This window comes from Boleophthalmus pectinirostris, unplaced genomic scaffold (genome assembly GCF_026225935.1).
Source record: "Boleophthalmus pectinirostris isolate CB_2022bp ecotype Guang Dong unplaced genomic scaffold, ASM2622593v1 HiC_scaffold_3, whole genome shotgun sequence".
Taxonomy (NCBI): domain Eukaryota; kingdom Metazoa; phylum Chordata; class Actinopteri; order Gobiiformes; family Gobiidae; genus Boleophthalmus; species Boleophthalmus pectinirostris.
Window position 1 is genome coordinate 26039165 of NW_026571299.1, and position 18394 is coordinate 26057558.

An 18394-nucleotide genomic window follows, 5' to 3' on the forward strand; every position below is an offset into this window, starting at 1 on the left:
GAAGTATGGGTTCGGACTGTTCCTCTGCCCATACAAACTGGGGAACAGCGGTACGCATCCCCACGCCTAACAACAAACTGAGATGACAAAAAAGCCAGTAGCAGCTGAAGTGTGTGTTTTCTTCCGGTCGACGTAAATACATTCGTGTCCCTGTCCAATCAGAACTAAGAATTAAATAAAGCCGATTTAACGTGTTTCCATTAGAGCCCGACCGATATGGATTTTGCTGTGGCCGATATGAAACCGATATAATGGGAGTTGGAGCTGCCGATGGCCGATATAATCGCCGATATATTTAGTGATGTAAAAATTCACTGTAAATGTTGAATTTTTAAAAAACTTAGGTTTGGCTCTGGTGGATTTTAAATTGGGTTTATTTAGGCAACATTTATTGTTATTCTGCCTCTTTACATCATATTTACAGACAGTAGGTTGGCTTAATGCAGTGCTTCTCAATTATTTTCTGTCATGCCCCCCCTAGGACGAATAAAACATTCCCCCCCGCGTGACTATAGATAGTATCATTTGTCTATAAAATTGTTATAAGTACACCTGTGCGTAACACTGCCACCTTATATGACGCCTACAACGCTCGCTGGTTTACTGAAGTAGCAGTCACAAAGCGGGATGATTGTCGGCAATATTCGGCACGTTTTCGCTGAAAAAACTCAAGCGGCTTATCAGAGTGATTGGGGTGTAATGTATTTAAGTGACGCCTTAATTTATTGGGCTTCATGCTGTCGGCTGCCAACATTTTTAGACACAGTAAGCACAGTAAGCACACCGGTCTTTCCTAATCTCCCACCGTAGTCACAGTGAAGCCAAGCGCTACATACGCTTCGTCATATTTCCTCGTCTTAGCTTTCGGGAGATTTTCGTTTGTCTCTTTATCTCCGTCTCTCTCCGCCTGTCTTCTCATCCCTGTTAAATATTTTTTCATGGTGTCACTTGAGGGTCTGCTACACTTCGTGTCTACACGTCATACTCAAACTCTGTGCTGTGTGCAAAGCGCGCATGCTTCAGTGCAAACAAAACTCCTACACCACCGAGCGAATGCTCCCTGCGCACACTCTGCCAATGAGAGCGCCACTGCCCCCTAGAGTAGTGGAAGTGCAATTGCACTTTATTCTAAAGGCCCGTTCAGACCAAAGCGTCCACTTTCTATGTAAAGTCTATGTGGATGCGCGACTAGAGCGTCCTGCGTTTTTGCGGCGCGTTTTCGGCGTCAGCGCGGCGCGAATCTGGCGTCAGCGCAGCGCGTCTTCAGCGTTTTGGCGTCAGCGGCCAAGACGCGCGTCCAAGGCGTCAGCGTCAAGAAGTTGAAAATGCTGAACTTTTCGCGTCAGACGCGCCGCGTCAACCAATCAGGGACGAGTATCCAGAGACGCAGCGACGTTATTATCAGGAAGAAAGACCCGAGAACCAGAACGAGAACCACAAACATGAGCGGAGCATAAATATATACGCCACAATCACCGAGCCGATCGCGAGGACTACACCAGGACCGGACCAGGACTAAACCAGGACTAGACCGAGACTAGACCGAGACTAAACAAGGACTAGACCGGGACTAGACCGGGACCAGACCGGGACTAGACCGTGATTAGACCAGGACCAGACCGGTATTAGACCAGGACTAGACCGGGACTGATCCAGTGTCATTAGCGGAGTAGAAATATATATACGCCCCAGTCGTCGACCCGATCTCCTCCTTTGATGTTTTATGTCATAAAAACACTCTCAGTCTGGTCTGACATTGTTTCGGGAAAAGAGCGGGACCGGGCTCTTGTTTCCAGGGCAACGGACGCGCGTCAAGTATTTTTGTCCCGTTCGTCCACGGCGTCAAAGATGCGCGTCGGGGGCGTCTAAACTCAAATGCAAAGGCTCCAAATAGAGGCGTCAAGGCGTTTTTTGACGCTTTGGTGTGAACGGCCCTTAAGACAGTAAAAAAAATCAAAATAAAAAAATAAAAAAGCATGCTCCCCTTGACGGAGCTTCGCGCCCCCCCAGGGGGGTGCGCCCCACTATTTGAGAAGCACTGGCTTAATGGCATTTTTGCATCACATTCTAGACACTAGTGATGGGCATTCCAGTTCTTTTTAGAGAACCGGCTCTTTTGGCTCGGCTCACTAAAAGCTGCTGGTTCTTTCGGCTCCCAAGCGGCTCTTCAGATTGTTTTGTTGCAAGCAGGTCTAAAGCACGTCTAAAGGACTGAACCAGGTCTAAACCAGAACTGAAAAAGGACTAAACCAGGACTAAAACAGATCTAGACCACGTGTAAAACAGGACTAAACCAAAACTGAACCAGGACTGAGTGTCGGGACTAGGTCTCTATCTCGTGCCCAAGATTAGTCCTGGTTTATTTATTTTATGCTAAACTACAGCCAAATATGCAAGTTTTTTTTATCCTATGTACACGCAAATTTCTCAAAGTTTCGTTTTCAGCCGCTACTGCTGTCAAACTACCACGAGTCTGCATGCGGCGTGAAGAGAAAAAAGTGAGAGAAAGAGAAAACACGGCTCCCAATAAGGATCAGGCTCCCGTCGTTCGCTTCAAAGAGCCGGCTCTAAGAGCCATTTCGTTCGCGACCGACCCATAACTAAAGAAACTAGTGCTGTTAGCCTTTAGCCGTAAATACGTGCGCGCCGCGGTAATTAATTATATGCGCAAATGTCATAATTCACACGTCTATTCACAACTCATTTACATATCAATGCAGGTCCAGTAACAAATATACGGCCAATGTAGCAATTTACAATAGGCCAATAGAAAACAGACTGTTTATGTGCGGGAGCTACAGCAGCTAATCCATAACAAATGACCAAAACTAGCTTCAAAGTCGACATATTTCCAACACTCACCGCTCATACAGGCTCCTCCTCACATCACAAGTCTGAACTAATAAATGTCCTTTTAATGCAGACTCAAACCGATTGTCTGTAAAAAGAATATAATCTCAATGTTTGGATCTATGTCTGCGCGTGTAAACAAACACACGTGAGTGACACGACTCTGTGGTGTGTTCAGGGACAGTACGGACACACACGCAGATAAATGACTCCGCAGATAAATACTGATGCGGAGCCACATATCTGGACATTTATCTGACTGTAAATTGGATTAAATGGACAGAATATAGAGTCTAAGATTTTTAACGACGTATCACATGCCCACGTGAAATATCGGCCCCTATCAGCAAGCATATCGGCCGATAGCCGATATACCTCCAGGTGCCCATATAGGCCGATAATATCGGCCAACCAATATATTGGTCGGGCTCTAGTTTCCATGTAAACCTTAATTCGGAATTATTATTTCCATGTAAACTCGAAGGAGAATTGAATTTCAAATTAATTAATTCAGAATAATTAAATCGGAATTAAAATCATATAAACCTGGCCAGTGATACAATGGTAAACTGTGGCACTATTCCACTAAACCAAGTAATAATTGCAAAAACATAAAAACCATAGGCATTTGAACATAATGAATGATGCAGTGGATTTTAGCCCTTACCAGATCAGCGTTCTCTGCAGCATACCCACTCAAGTCATCCCCACTAGCAATGTACAAGACCGGACAAGGAATCTTCTCCATCTCAAAAAATAAAAACAAAATAAGAATCAGTAAAATGATAAAGCAGACTGACAAACACAGAATGAAGTAATATAATATTACCTGGACTATGTGTGATGGTGGCATGTCCGCCGGGAGAGAAGCTTCCTTGAAAGTGACATGGCCATCATTGTTGAAATTCCAGTGTTTTTGGTGACTAAAACACAAATACAAAGGGCTCTGTAAATAAAATATGAGTGAATTGTCTTGCTAAAACGAGGTAAACAGTTTCCTATTAACTTTGAATATTAGCCTTTTTTGACACACCAGCAGCACCAGCATCTTATAGCAGCAATATGTAACTTTTTGGTGGGGACCTGTACCCACTTGTCTCCATGGAGATGTCATTGTCATTCCGTTGTCTGGAATGTGGGGCATTAAACATTTCAAATGATCACTTATTCAGTTACATGTTTTTACTCACACGCTCAATTGCGTAACTATAGTTTAATTAATAACCCTCATGCTCTCCTCGGGGTCACATTGACCCGAAGAATTTTTTTTTCCTTCCCGCTCTCTTAGGGTGGGTCAATCAGACCCAAAAATTTATTTTCAAATAAATTCTCGTCAGGCGAGAAAATACATTTTTAGGTCTGACTGACCTGCCCCAAGAGAGTGGGAAAAAAATAATTATTTGGGTCAATGTGACCCCGAGGAGAGCGGATGACAAGATGAGACAAAGAGACAAGCAGGTGGTGAACACTCCAGACAACAAAAGCACAAACACCACAGTTCTACTGGTAATTGTATATAATGTACAGATTGAAATCTTCAGCTCTCCCTTCATCAGTGAGTGGAATCGTGCTGCCCACTGGTCCGTTTATGCAAATCAAACAGGATGGCTGCAGAAAAACATAAATAAACATGAGTCTAAAGATGCTCTACCTGATTTTTCCATATACAGTATACTACTACACCACTGTCTACAAAGATCAAAGGATCAAAATAGGACCAAATCAAGTCTAGATCAGGACTGAACTAGGCTCAAACCTGGACAGAATACATTTGTGGCGTACCTTAACTTCAGGTAAAGTAGCTGTTCTGAGAGCCAGGTAACCTCCATAAGAGACGCCCATGATCCCCACTCTGTCCCGACAAATTTGATCATGGTCCTGGAGGAACTTAAACGCTGTCTGCACAAAAAAAATATATAATGAATTACCACACTGCTCAAGTATAAATCTAAATATATATACATACATATATATATATATATATATATATATATATATATATATATATATATATATATATATATATATATATATATATATATATATATATATACATATATATATATATATATACATACATATATATATAATATATATATACATACATACATACATACATATATGTACCCACCATTCTTCTCAATAATGGTCATTAGCCTTCCATTCATGGAGTCTGAAGTGAAGTGGACTGTTTCCTTCACCTTAAATCTCCCATTTACGACGGGCCTACAAGTTCTAAGTAGGGTTTAGGTCAGGTAAAGATTGGTTCATGTCATTATTTTTTCATCTTTAAGGCCTTTACTGGCTATCCATGCGATGGAGCATTGTTCTGCATAAAAATCATGGTCCTCTTGAAAGATGCAGACTTTTTCTGTGCCCCTTACTGATCCAGCCACAGATCAGTCCATAAAACGTTCAGATACAGACGTGTTCAAAATTGTTCGTACCCCTCTGGTAATCAAAGAAAAGTCAACAATGGTCACTGAAATAACTTGAAATTAAGAAAATCAATAATAAATAAAAATTTACTGTTTCTGAATTGTTGTTCAATAGAATAAATTTAAAAAACAAACTAATGAAACTGGCCTGGACAAAAATGATGATACCCCTAGAAAAGATTGTAAATAACCGGACAACAGGAACATGTTAAACTTGTAAAATGTGTGTCCTCTAATTGGCATCACAGGTGTCTTCAAACTTGTCCTCAGTCACTCTGCCTGTTTAAAGGGGGACATGTGTGCTGTTTGGAAACATGATGGAGACAACACTGAACATGGACAAGAGAAAGTGAAGAATAGAACTGTGTCAGGATGTGGTTGAAAGAGGAAAATTGATGACAAATTGAAGAGCTGGAACGGAATGAACGGTAACCAAAGAGCCCAGAACAAGCTCCAAAGAAATGAAATGTGAACTTGAAGGGCGAGGTACATCAGTGTCAGATTGCACCATCCGCCACTGTTTATGCCAAAGTGGACTTCACGTGAGGACACCACTGCTGAAAGCAAATGATAAAAAAGTGAGACTGGAATTTGCCACAATGCATATGGACAAGCCACAAAGCTTCTGGGAAAATGTCCTTTGGACAGATGAGACAGAACTGGAGCTCTTTGGCAAGACACATCAGCTTTATGTTCACAGACGCAAAAATGAAGCACACCAAGAAAAGAACACTGTCCCTACTGTGACACATGGAGGAGGCTTGGTTTTGTTCTGGGGTTGTTTTGCTGCATGTGGCTCAGGGTGTCTTGAATCTGTGCAAGGTACAATGAAATCTCAAAACTATCAAGGTATTTTGGAACAAAATATGTTGCCTAGTGTCAGAAAGCTTGGTCTCAGTCATAGGTCATGGGTCTTCCAACAGGATAATGACCCAACACACAGCTAAAAACACCCAAGAATGGCTAAGAACAAAATATCTGACTGTTCTGGAGTGTTCTTCTGTGAGCCCAGATCTCAGTCCTATTGAACATCTGTGAAACGAACTGAAACGTGCTGTCTGGAGAAGGCACCCATCAAACCTGAGACAACTAGAGCAGTTTGCTCACGAGAAGTGAGTCAAAATACCTGTTGACCAAAGCAGACGTCTTACTGACAGTTACAGAAATAATTAGTTTGCAGATTTTGCCTCGAAAGGTTGTGCAACAAAATATTAAGTTAAGCGTACCATCATTTTTGTCCAGGCCAGTTTCCTTATTTCATTTTTTCTAATGATTCTGTTCAACCACAGGTGAAAAGCAATGTCTGAATTGTGTAGGACCATTTTCATTTTTTTTATTTATTATTGCTTTTATCAGTTTTAAGTTATTTCAGTGACCATTGTTGATTTTTCTTTCATTACCAGAGGGGTACCAACAATTTTGAACACGTCTGTATTTCTTGACCCAGTCTTGATGTTTCAGCTTGTGTTTCTAGTTCAGTGGTGGTCAGGTTTCAGCCTTCTTTGTACTTCTGGGCACTCCAGGTAGGTTGTAGTTCTGGAATATGACAGTGCTGGAGGATGATGGGTTCCTGGTAGCTTCATGCTGTATTCTTGTCAAATTTCTTGCCGTTAATATGCGTCTTGTTTTCTCAACATGCTTCTTGCAACACTGTTGACTACTTGCAACAAAACGTTTGATGGTACTGTAATCACACCCAATATCTTTGTAATGTCAAGAGTGCTGCATCTCTCTGAAAGACATTTTACAATTTTGACTTTTTCAGAGTCAGTTAAATCTCTTTTGGCCCTTTTTCTTGGAGGAAAAGCAGCTGCCTACTAATTCTGCATACCTTGATATAGGTTGTTGATCTCCTAAGGCCACACCCTTCCTCATTAGACAAATACAAGTCACTGGATATGCTTAAATCCAGTAAGAATTAAAGTTTATACAGCTTGAAATTGAAGAATATGCATAAAACTCATGATATGGTCTAAATACCCACTCGCCTAATAATTATGCACACAGTGCAAAACTATTCAGGAGAGGTTCATTTCTGTCCTATGAAAGGGACTTTTTTTTCGTATTGATACCTGCTCAAATGAGTATTTAGTTTGATACTAGATTTAGTTTGGATTAGTAGCTGATAAAAAAAAAATACTACTACTACTGCTGTAGCATTGTGCAACTTGCGGTTAATGGTTTTCTGTGGCAAAATGTCTGTGGAAATATCATGTGTATTCTCCATCAGCTTAATAAATCTGCATGCCCCATCGCTAAATCTTCAACCAGCAAGGTCAACAAAAGATATAAATTCTTCCATGAAGAATTTATCCACAACTATCAAGGTAAGAAAGCTGAAAACTGAAAGGGTAAGAACAACTAGCATTAGCGAACTACTTCTGAGCAAAACTAATGTTATGGTAATGAATAAAACATAAGTAACTTGTGAACTCAGACTGATTTGAGAATTAAAATTAAAAAATCAATGTCATGATGTAGATATTAGCATAGATAGCTTTGTGCAGTTCGAATGCTAGAGAGGTTCACAGATTAACGCTACATGTCTATTTGCGTTTAAGTTTTCATCTTTCTTTCCTTGATAGTTGTGGATAAATTCTTCATGGAAAATGATTATCCTTTGTGGACCTTGTGGGTTGAAGATTTGGTAATGGGGCACACAGATTTATTAAGATAGTGGAGAATACGCCAGAAATTTCCACAGACATTTTGCCCTAGAAAACCATTAACCAGAAGTTCCACAACCCTACAGTGCGGGACTTCTGATCGTTGTGACAAAGGTCTATGTTAGTTCTTGTTTTTATGTTTACCTTCCATGTCTCACAGCCAGGGGGCACTACTGCTCCCTTTACCCGTGTTTTGCATGTCTGTGTTAACCTACTAGGCTGTATAAAAGAAGTGGACTAAGCGAATTTGATGTCACCCATAACATTCAGATCCACTCAGATGTAGCTCCCGATGCTAACAGTTACAGAAGCGAATTTGGAGCCAGGCTCCACATCTGGGAATTCAACTGTGAGTATCATAGATCCTCTGATTGGTCAGTTATTTATGTTCATATCTTGATTTCAGTACAAAATAGCAAAATGAAAAATTCAGGATCATGTGCTTAAGAGTGTCTTAATATAAAAATTAAGACCAAAATGACGAGGCACACAGCAGCAGTTATATTGGGAACTTGTGGCCCCTTTCTCTGTAAGTCAATTGGAGCCAGAGTCAAAAGGAGCCAGAAGAGTCTCCTGGTGCATTTTCTACTTGGCACGTGTTCATGTTCAGCTGACAGGCACCTATAGTTTTCAAAAAGCAATTTTTACCTATTTTTAGGTCATAAACTTTTTCTCAGCTCCTTCAGTTGTCTTCAAAACTGTTTTTTAATCTTCCAACTCTGCTCCGCTCTATCTTCTCTCACTCTGTTTGGTCAAAGTGGTCACATGATACACGAGACCGTGCTCCTTGCGTGTGCTAGTGTACATTCACGTGTGCCTGTTTGACAAAAGAGCACAACTTCACATGTTGAATGGGAAGAGAGCCGCCGGAAGTACCTAGGCGGGCTAGGCTAAATGGAGACATACGCCTTTAGTTAGGCCAAGCCCTGGGGTCTAAACATGGCCGCCCATTCAAGTCAATGGGCCGAACTCAATGTGACATGTCTCCAGATTAGCCTAGCCTGCAGTTTGTGATTACTTTACACTCTATGGAATAAATCCTTTCTAAGCAGGAGGGCTTTTTTACACTGAAGATCCAATGAGTGGCCACTACACCAACTCAAGACAGCTCAAAGTAGCAATCCCCTATCCAGTTATTTCAATAGATCCATGAGCTTGGACCACTGACTTGAATGCACATGTTTAGACCTCAGGGATTGGAATAAATCTGTCTAAACTAAGTGTGGAGTTATTATTTGGACTAACAGGAAAGCATAAGAGAGGAATAAGTTTGAACCACTGCAAACTGTGAACTACTTTTGTTTTTCACATTTTATTACACACTCAAGGTCACAAAATTTGACAAATTACATTTTATATTAAAGCAACACAGTGCAACTTTATGGAGGTGGCACATCACCTGCATGATTCCATGTAAATTTAAGTTTAAACCACATTTTGGACCATTCTCCATGTTTTATGCCATACTATAGAATATTGTAGCCAAAGGAACAACATTTCCATAGAAACAACAGCCTCTCTTCCAGCAAAAAAAATTAGTGGAGATTAGAGGTAAGATCTTAAGACCGAGCCCAAGCCCAAGCCCGACCCGACCCGAAATGTCAATCATTACTTCGGGTCAGGTCGGGCTCGGGCTTCTCTCTCGCTGACTTTTTTTCAAATAAATATATGTTTATAAAATGTATGCTAAAACGATGTGTGGATATTAAACTAAGGAATACTTGTTATAAAATAAATAATATGGATAAAACAGAGAAGTAATGTAATGTAATTGCTATTTAACTACTAAACAGGATCCGCAGAGCCAGAGCTCTGCGCACGTGAACGCCCCCTCTTAATTTAATAATCTTCCCCTCCGCAAGTCTGCATCTATTTTGACCTGGTATCCCCAATATGGAGGAGCAAGAAGTTAAACTAAAGGCAGGAGAACTGAAAAGACAAACACGCACCGGTAAGAGTGAGGTGTGGAAAAGCTTCAAATTGATTGTTGAAAATGCTACAGAAACTTGCGTTGGCTTCGCTGAATGTCGTCAATGTGGCGCTTTGCTTTCATACGAGAGCAAAAAGACTGGCACCTCGACGCTGAGCACTGCTCCTCCTCCCGAGTCCTCACAAATAAAATATGACATTTCGGGTTTGCTTCGGGCTCGGGCCTGCAAATCAAGTTAATTGGTCGGGCTCGGGCCGGGTCGGGTTTTAATACCCGCGGGCCGGGTCGGGTCGGGTCGGGCTGGATTTTTTAGGCCCGATCTCACCTCTAGTGGAGATGCAAGCACACTCATAGTAAAGATGCATGTTTTTCTCCTTTTCATTGCAATACACACAACCAAAAAACATGCTTTTTAAAGTTTTTTGGGGGGGAGAGGGGGGGTGTAGGGGGAAGTTACACAGTGGGGCTTTGAAAATGTAAAAAACATTTCATATGAAACAAATTCACGTAAATTTAAAATAGCTGTATAAAATCTGGATCTCACCTTGAAGTATGCGTTCCCAACATTGATTGCATTTAGTGGCCCGGGCAGATCCTTGTGCCCAAGGTAGGCCAGGGACAAGCTAGCATAGCCTCTGGATGCTAACAAAGCCGAGCGGTACTCCACCAAACCTCCAATTATCCCCCAAAGATCTAAAATGGCCGGGAATGGACCAGGACCTGCAAAAATGTATACAGTGATTTATCATTTAATAAACTGTGAAATTAATTTTTGGCATATTGCATACAGCTGAAGTAGTTAATAATAATAAAAGTACTCCATTATATGTCACTACACACAAAATAAACTTAACTGTGTATATGGTGTTATAACAGCATTTTTACTGTTCCTAGTCATTCCTAGCAATTTCTGTGTAACTTGGGTTTAAACTCGCAGCTTTCTAGTTAAAATTAAACATCTAAATCTAAGTGTGCATGGCTTAAGTTTTCTTGGGCAGACTACGCTACATCATTGTTTCCCAAAGACTGAGTCGCGACCCTCAGGTTGGTCACAAGACATTTTTTGGAGGGTCACCTTGTTACGATCTGCATGCAGGGCTGTAATATACAGTTCTGACACATGAGAGAGCAAGTGAGCTAGCGAATCCCATCTGTCTGCCCTGAAGCTTATGGGTCCGGTCAAGCGGTAATGGAGGGAAACGGGATTTTTTACATTCAAATAGCTCTTATTCAGAAACTAGAGGGACTATTGAAATAAGTAAGGTATTAGAATGTAGGAAAGAGTTAACACTCCAACAGGGTAAAGTTAACCCTGCGATATTCTTTCAAGTTGTTGACAAAAAATGTAAAAACTCATGTCAGTAACGGAGGGAATGAAATATGCAGCACTTTTTGGGCAATAAATACAAACAGCGATAACTACCGGTTTTCACTTACATATCCTTAACAAACTGGTTTGAATATTTGCTTCATATAGTTTTCTACCATATGGTACAAGATTAGGTTGAAAAACCTCTTACTTTTTGAGTAATGAGATTTTTTATTAAGAAAGGTCATGTAACGGAGGGAAAAGTAATGGAGGGAAAAGCAACGGAGGGAAAATTGTGCAAGCAAATAGAAGGTGCATGATTTTGCATAATTTGTCAGCTTTTTTCTTCCAAATACTTTAATATTACTTCAAAATTAAAGGTAACTATTTCTATAAAATATGTCAGTCCTTCCAAGCTAATTTTTATAATTTTAAATAAAAAAAATAAAAAAAATCATGTACCTTCATCAAAAGTTCAAAGATCGAATAACACAAGATATGATGAAATACATCCATTTATTTACATGATTTGCAGGTCTTTGAAATTTGGGAAATAATTTTTGTTCCATGTTTCATAAATGGTCTGTTTAAAACTTATGTAACTTTAGAACCAAAAATGGTACAGAAAAAAGGTAAACAGTTTCATAAACTAGAGTACATATGCTATCTGTTCAATACATTTTTTATATCAGATGCATTAACTTGAATTTTTGGCCTTGCTGTATACTTCTGCTTGACTGGGCCCTTATTCATACTTCATAAGAACATAAGAAAATTGTTCTTGCAGTTCATCAGTTCTTGGGGTTTGTTCTCAACACCTCAGCTGATCAGAACTTTGTTCGGCAGCTCAGCAGCGCTGATCGGCATCTTCACTCAAATTGGTTGGTTATTTAAGTGGTCAGACACAGCCATTAAAATAATAGCATGGCGGAGTTTGTAGGTTCTGCTGCAGAGATCCATATTTAGAAATACTCATTTACACATAAATCTTCTGCATAAATAAACTCAACTTTACAACATATAAAGCATAACTAATAAAGAGCCACATCAGCCCATTTAAAATTATGTTTTTAATGCAGCTTTGCACACATTTGTTTACATTTTACAGAAACGAAACTTAAAACCACATGGTTAATTTCCATAAACTATAGCTCTGAAAAAAACAGCTCGCTCCTTGTGCCACTGATGCAGTCAGCTTCTGTTGAACTAAAAGACACGACTCGGTGTAATATGTGTGTTCTTTCTGTAACAGAGGGTGTGCTGTGATTGTGAGTTTGTCCTGTGCATATAGCACGCTGGAAATGGTTCATTAAACTTTTCAGAGATCATACGTGTGCAGGTTGTATGTGTGCGGCTACCGTTGTGATGCGATAAGGAGAAGGAAAGACAAGGAAGGAGGCATTTCTGCGAGGGAGTGGGGTAGTTCAGCAGCAGAACATCTTTTGAAGTATGAACTGATAGGCCCATACGAACTTTGTTCTTGGTCTTATCACCTCAAGAACAAGAACAATGGATCTGTGACCTGCTTATTCCTTTCAGCACTACATAATTGTGTGAAATGTTTTTTTTTGTGCTCACAAAAAATGAAACAAAGCAAAAAAATTGACTGAATGTTGAGCCTGATATATGTGTTCTGCTCTCTTCCTGTACCTCGGACTGGAATGCACTACAAAAATGCAGACAGGTCCATATATCTCATTAGAAAAATACTGAAATGTTAAGACATGTTTTGTATAATTTCTAATCTTTTTGTAGTTATTTTATTGACTAATTTGTTCAAATATTTCTGGATGATTGAATGTTGGAAAAAAAAACACATGGGCTACATTTAATGTCCAAATAAGCTGCTTATAGATGCATTTTATTGCTGGTTCAATTAGTGTTTCTCACTGTTTTAAACTTGAGTAATAGTAATTGTTTAGAGAGACACGATCACTCAGTCAACAATAAAATATCCTCATTAATGTTCAATAACGCTCAAATCCAACTTTATTTTGTGATTTATGAATAATGTCTATTGACATTACATTACGAAGGTTTGTAACTTTTAAAATATGTGTCCCCAGACAAAAGGTTTGGGAAACACTGCTCTACATACTAGAGCCCGATCGATATGGATTTTGTTGTGGCCGATATGATACCGATAATGGAAGTTGGAGCTGCCGATGGCCGATATAATCGCTAATATATTTAGTGATGTAAAAATTCACTGTAAATCTTGAATTATTTAAAAAAAACTTAGGTTTGGCTCTGGTGGATTTTAAACTGGGTTTATTTAGGCAACATTTATTGTTATTCTGCCTCTTTACATGATATGTCATAGGACTAAAGCAGGTCTAAGGCAGGTCTAAAGCAAGTCTAAAGGACTAAACCAGAACTGAACCAGGATTGAAAAAGGACTAAACCAGGACTAAAACAAATCTAAACCATGTGTAAAACAGGACTAAACCAGAACTTAACCAGGACTGAGTGTCGGACTCGGTCTCTATCTCTCTCCCTCTCTCGACCCCAAGATTAGTCCTGGTTTATTTATTCTATGCTGAATATATATATGCACGTTTTTTTTTTTTTGCCCTATGCACACGCAGATTTTTGAAAGTTTCATTTTGAGCCGCTGCCCCTGTCAAACTACCACGAGTCTGCACGCGGCGTGAAGAGAAAAAAAGTGAGAGAAAGAGAAAACACGGCTCCCAATCCCAATAAGGATCAGGCTCCCATCGTTCACTTCAAAGAGCCGGCTCTAAGAGCCGCTTCATTCGCGACCGACCGATCACCACTGTTGGGCAAGTTACTTTGAAACTGTAATGTGTTATTTATTACCTATTACTGTCAAGTAATTCGTTACATTACAATATTACTGCATTTAAAATGTAAGGCATTACATTACTATTGCATTACTTTAAGTTACTCTCACCAAAATAACTTTTGCCCTGTATATGGACTGAACCAGGACTAAACCAGGTCTAAACCAGGACTAAACCAGAAGTGAACTAGGACTAAAACAGGACTCACTGTAGGGAAGGGCTCGAAGGTGACCGCAGGAGAAAGGAGCGGCTCTGCTCCGCACCTCGCGGAGGTAAGAGCGGCTGTCACCCGATCGCTCTTTATGGACACCCTGCTGCTCGGGCTCGCGGCCCTGATTTCAGCAACTATTTGCAGGTACCCGAGCCGGTGCAAGAGTCTGTTACAGCGCGTAACTTCTACCTTCCTTCAGCGTGTCCAGAAGTCCAACTTTTTGTGTGGTGGTTTGCATCTTCCTCTGCCTTTTGGGTGCGAGCGCAGGAGCCTTTGTCGGTGCAGAACGTTTCGTCGACGTTGTGGGTTTTCGTGGGGGAGAAAACTTGCAACCGTACAGCACTTCAGAATCACACTGCTAGAGACTGAACATGTATTTAAATTTGGCAGCTGAACACATTCTGTACTGTTCTGTACAGGAGACAGGAGTCCCTTGGCTAGTCAGGACGCAGCGGGAGGAACGCAATACGCATTCATACAATGTAAAAAAAACAGGGCATGCAAAATTGCACAAAAAAAAAATTAAAAAAAAATAAATAAATCTGCGAGACAGCGAAAAGTGAACTGCGATAGAGGGAGGGACGAGTGTAAACCAGGTCTAAACCAGAACTGACCCAGGTCTAAACCAGGTCTAAACCAAAACTGACCCAGGTCTAAACCAGGTCTAAACAGCGTGGAGTTCTTTGTCAGTCCTTTCGCCCGCGGTTACCTGAAGGTCTATGAGGGCGCATCTCCGGCGTTTCACCGCTGCTGATATCGAGGTGATTTTAGCGAATTTGTATGAAGAAAAACCCACCACTTCAATCCAGGTTAAAAAAAACACTGTAACGCGCGTTACTCACATTTGTATCGAGTAAAATATTACTATTTTTTCCCCTGTAATGCCTTACATTACTGCGTTACAGCAAAACGTAATGCATTACTGTAATTCGTTACTTTTATAACGCGTTACTCCCCACACTGCCCATCACTACTATCTAGTAAATAAACAATCGGTATTAGCCTTTAGCCGTAAATGCTGCGCGCCGCGGTAATTAATTATATGCGCAAATTTCATCATTCACACCTCTATTCACAGCTCATTTACATATCAGTGCAGGTCCAGTAACAAATATACGGCCAATATAGTCACTTTACAATAGGCCAATAGAAAACAGCCTGTTTATGTGTGAGAGTTACAGCAGCTAATCGCTAACCTATCAGAACGAACCAAAACTATCTAAGTCGACATATTTCCAACACTCACCGCTCACACAGGCTCCTCCTCTTTCAGTCAAAATGTGTTTTCATATAAGGGCAGTGTTCTGTGGAACAGTTTACCACCCACAGTTAGAGACTCCCCCAGCTTTACGACTTTTAAAGGCCATTTAAAGACATGGCTCAGGTCGACACAGGTGTGTGATCATTTACTATAGTTTACAATGTGCAATGGGCAAAGTGCAATATGCTATTTATTAAGTATTTTAATATTTAAATTACGGGCAATATGTAATATACTAAAGAATTTTACCTTCGAGGGCACGTGCAATACATTGTACAAAAGCACTTTATAGTAATTTTAGCAATGGGCTGTGTGCAATATCTATACACTGGCATCTTAACTAAACAAGGCAGCGTGCAATTTTGATCAAATAATCCAACATCCTTTGCTTGACCTGTGTCTGTGATCTTGTGACTGACCAGCTCTTTGTGTCTGTCTATTTGTATTACTGTATTGTCTGTCGGGGTGTATTGTTTTTACTGTGCTTTTGTTTTATGATTACATCAACCTGCCTAGGGACAGCAGATGGAAATTAGCCTTGGGCTATAATCTGATAACATATTTACATATCATGTATATGTTCATTAATGTGTTTTGTCCCTATTTTTTTTAAAATAAATAAATAAAATAAATCCTCACATCACAAATCTGCACTAATAAATGTCCTTTTAATCCAGACTCAAACCGATTGTCCGTAAAAAGAATATAATCTCAGTGTTGCGCACATGGATCTATGTGTGCGGGTGTAAACAAACGCACGAGACTCTGGGGGTGTGTTCAGGGACAGTATGGACACACACACTGACAAATGACTCCGCAAATAAATACTGATGCAGAGCCACATATCTGGACATTTATCTGTCTGTAAATTGGATTAAATGAACATAATGTAGAGAGTCTAAGATTTGCCCACATGCCGACGTAAAATATCGGCCCCTATCAGCAAGCATAGCTTCCAGGTGCTCATATCGGCCGATAATATCGGCCAACCGATATATCGGTCAGGCTCTACTACATACTAGTCTCCATGTACAGTAAATGTACTTAACTAACTGTTCAGCCTGGAATGTTTCACAGCACGGCATTAAACATTAGACTTGAAATAATAATAATAGAAGATCTTCTAAGTGGTCTTCTTAGGGACTGCCCCAAAGAAGACTGTTTGCATGGTCGAAAGGCATCGGTATGTCCACTTAGCCTAAATAAAGTACTCTTATCAGAGTGCCTTGGATATCCTTGTGTTTCTTTCTAATCAGATGAGTAATTTGATTACTCAGATCCTCTCCCTGGTTACTTTGAATCTGTGTTAAAAAAGTGTGTGATTACCTGGGGGTAGGAATAAGGTCCCTACAAGTCCATTTTGTCGGATCTCGATCCTCTTAACCCCTGGAGCCATGTACCAGCGCTCAGTGGAGATGGAGGCCAGCTCTGTGCGCTCTGCTCCCCGGTGGCCTGGAGAAACGTGGCCCTCCAAAACAGACACTTTAAACACATAGGGAGTGTACGTGTCCCTCTTTCTCAACCTGTGGACAAACCATAGATTGTATAAGTGAAGTGGACTAAGTGAGTGACATCATAGCCCACAGCATTCGACTGCAACCAATTGAAGATTATTGAGGCTGGCAGTTATAGTGGTAAATGCAACCAGGGCTCGCAGGAACCACTTTGCGCCCACCACTATTAAAGGTGCACTGTGTAACTTCAGTGGTGGAGAGTATGCCAAAAAACAATTAACAACTAACAACTAACTGTGAGTGAGGTCCCCTCTCCGCAGATCTGACCTGTAACTTAGCCTGGTACCTGCTTGTCCACATGGAGATAAGTAAGTAACTAATACTGTGGAACATTCTTGTCAAACTTAAAAGATCTGTAGGTGGTGTACCCTCCTCCAGAAACGTTACACAGTGCATATTTACAAGAAAATTATATTTTTTGAAGATTCAAATTCAAATCATTCATCCATCCATTTTCTTCCCCTTATCCAGGGCCGGGTCGCGGGGGCAGCAGTCTAAGTAGGGACTCCCAGACCTCCCTCAGCCCAGACAGTCCCAGTCCTCCAGCTCCTCTGGGGGGCCCCTCAGGTGTTCCCAGGCCAGCCGAGAGATATAGTCCCTCCAGTGTGTCCTGGTTCTTCCCCGGGGCCTCCTCCCAATGAAATAAGCACTCGATGTGGAGGAGCAGCGGCTCTACTCTGAGCTCTTCCCGTGTGACTGAGCTCCTCACCCTATCTGTAAGGAAACTCCCAGCCACCCTGCAGAGGAAACTCATTTCGACAGCTTGTATCCACCCGGAGAGGTGGGTAGAGAGGAGGAAAATTCAAATCATATTTTTGCAATCTTTCAGAAATATCTTTATTATGTTTGAATGCATGACCAAAATGTGCCTGGTATTTAGCACAAAACGTGACAATTGGGTTTAGAGCTAGTAGTTAAAGCATATACTAGTATAGTAGTTTCCTCTGGTTCATTATTGATGCTCTCGTTGACTCCAGTGTCCATGGTTACAGCAGGTTAATGCTGTAACCATGGGTTTCTTCACCTGCCTTAGTCCCTCTCTCTCTCCTGGAGCCGGCTTCAGACTCCAGAACAGCCCCATCGGTTCACAGCCGAGGAACGAGCCCCCGACTGAAGAATGTGTGCACACTAAAGAAGAAGAGAGAGGAGAAGGAAGTCAAACATATTTGATCACATCAGAGTCAAAGTCACCACATAAAAAAAAAAAATTATATATAAGTTACACTGAAATGGAAATTACAGAGGCATTCACAGACATAATCAGGGTTTGCGTCTGAAGAATGATGGAACCTGACGTCATAAAGGATAAGCCTGTTTAAACACCATCAGGGATGTTTTTTCAGACCAAGTCCCCAAATCAGCATCAATTTTGACAACAGTGGAAGTTTTATTCTGTTTTTCCCAGATGGTA

The 18394-nt window shown here is 40.8% G+C and overlaps 1 protein-coding gene across 4 annotated transcripts in view; it reads right to left on the reverse strand.

The window, feature by feature from the left end:
* The window catches only part of LOC110171321 (acyl-coenzyme A thioesterase 5-like), a 66714-nt gene that overhangs the window by 45281 nt on the left and 3039 nt on the right, over positions 1-18394 (reverse strand). For all 4 annotated transcript variants that reach the window (XM_055160403.1, XM_055160401.1, XM_055160400.1 and 1 more), the window contains 7 exons: positions 18012-18111; positions 16796-16992; positions 10429-10604; positions 4633-4749; positions 4376-4458; positions 3680-3773; positions 3518-3598 (listed from right to left, as the gene is read on the reverse strand). In XM_055160403.1, the coding sequence (XP_055016378.1) occupies positions 3518-3598; positions 3680-3773; positions 4376-4458; positions 4633-4749; positions 10429-10604; positions 16796-16992; positions 18012-18111 (848 nt within the window). The remainder of the gene's footprint in view (positions 1-3517; positions 3599-3679; positions 3774-4375; positions 4459-4632; positions 4750-10428; positions 10605-16795; positions 16993-18011; positions 18112-18394) is intronic.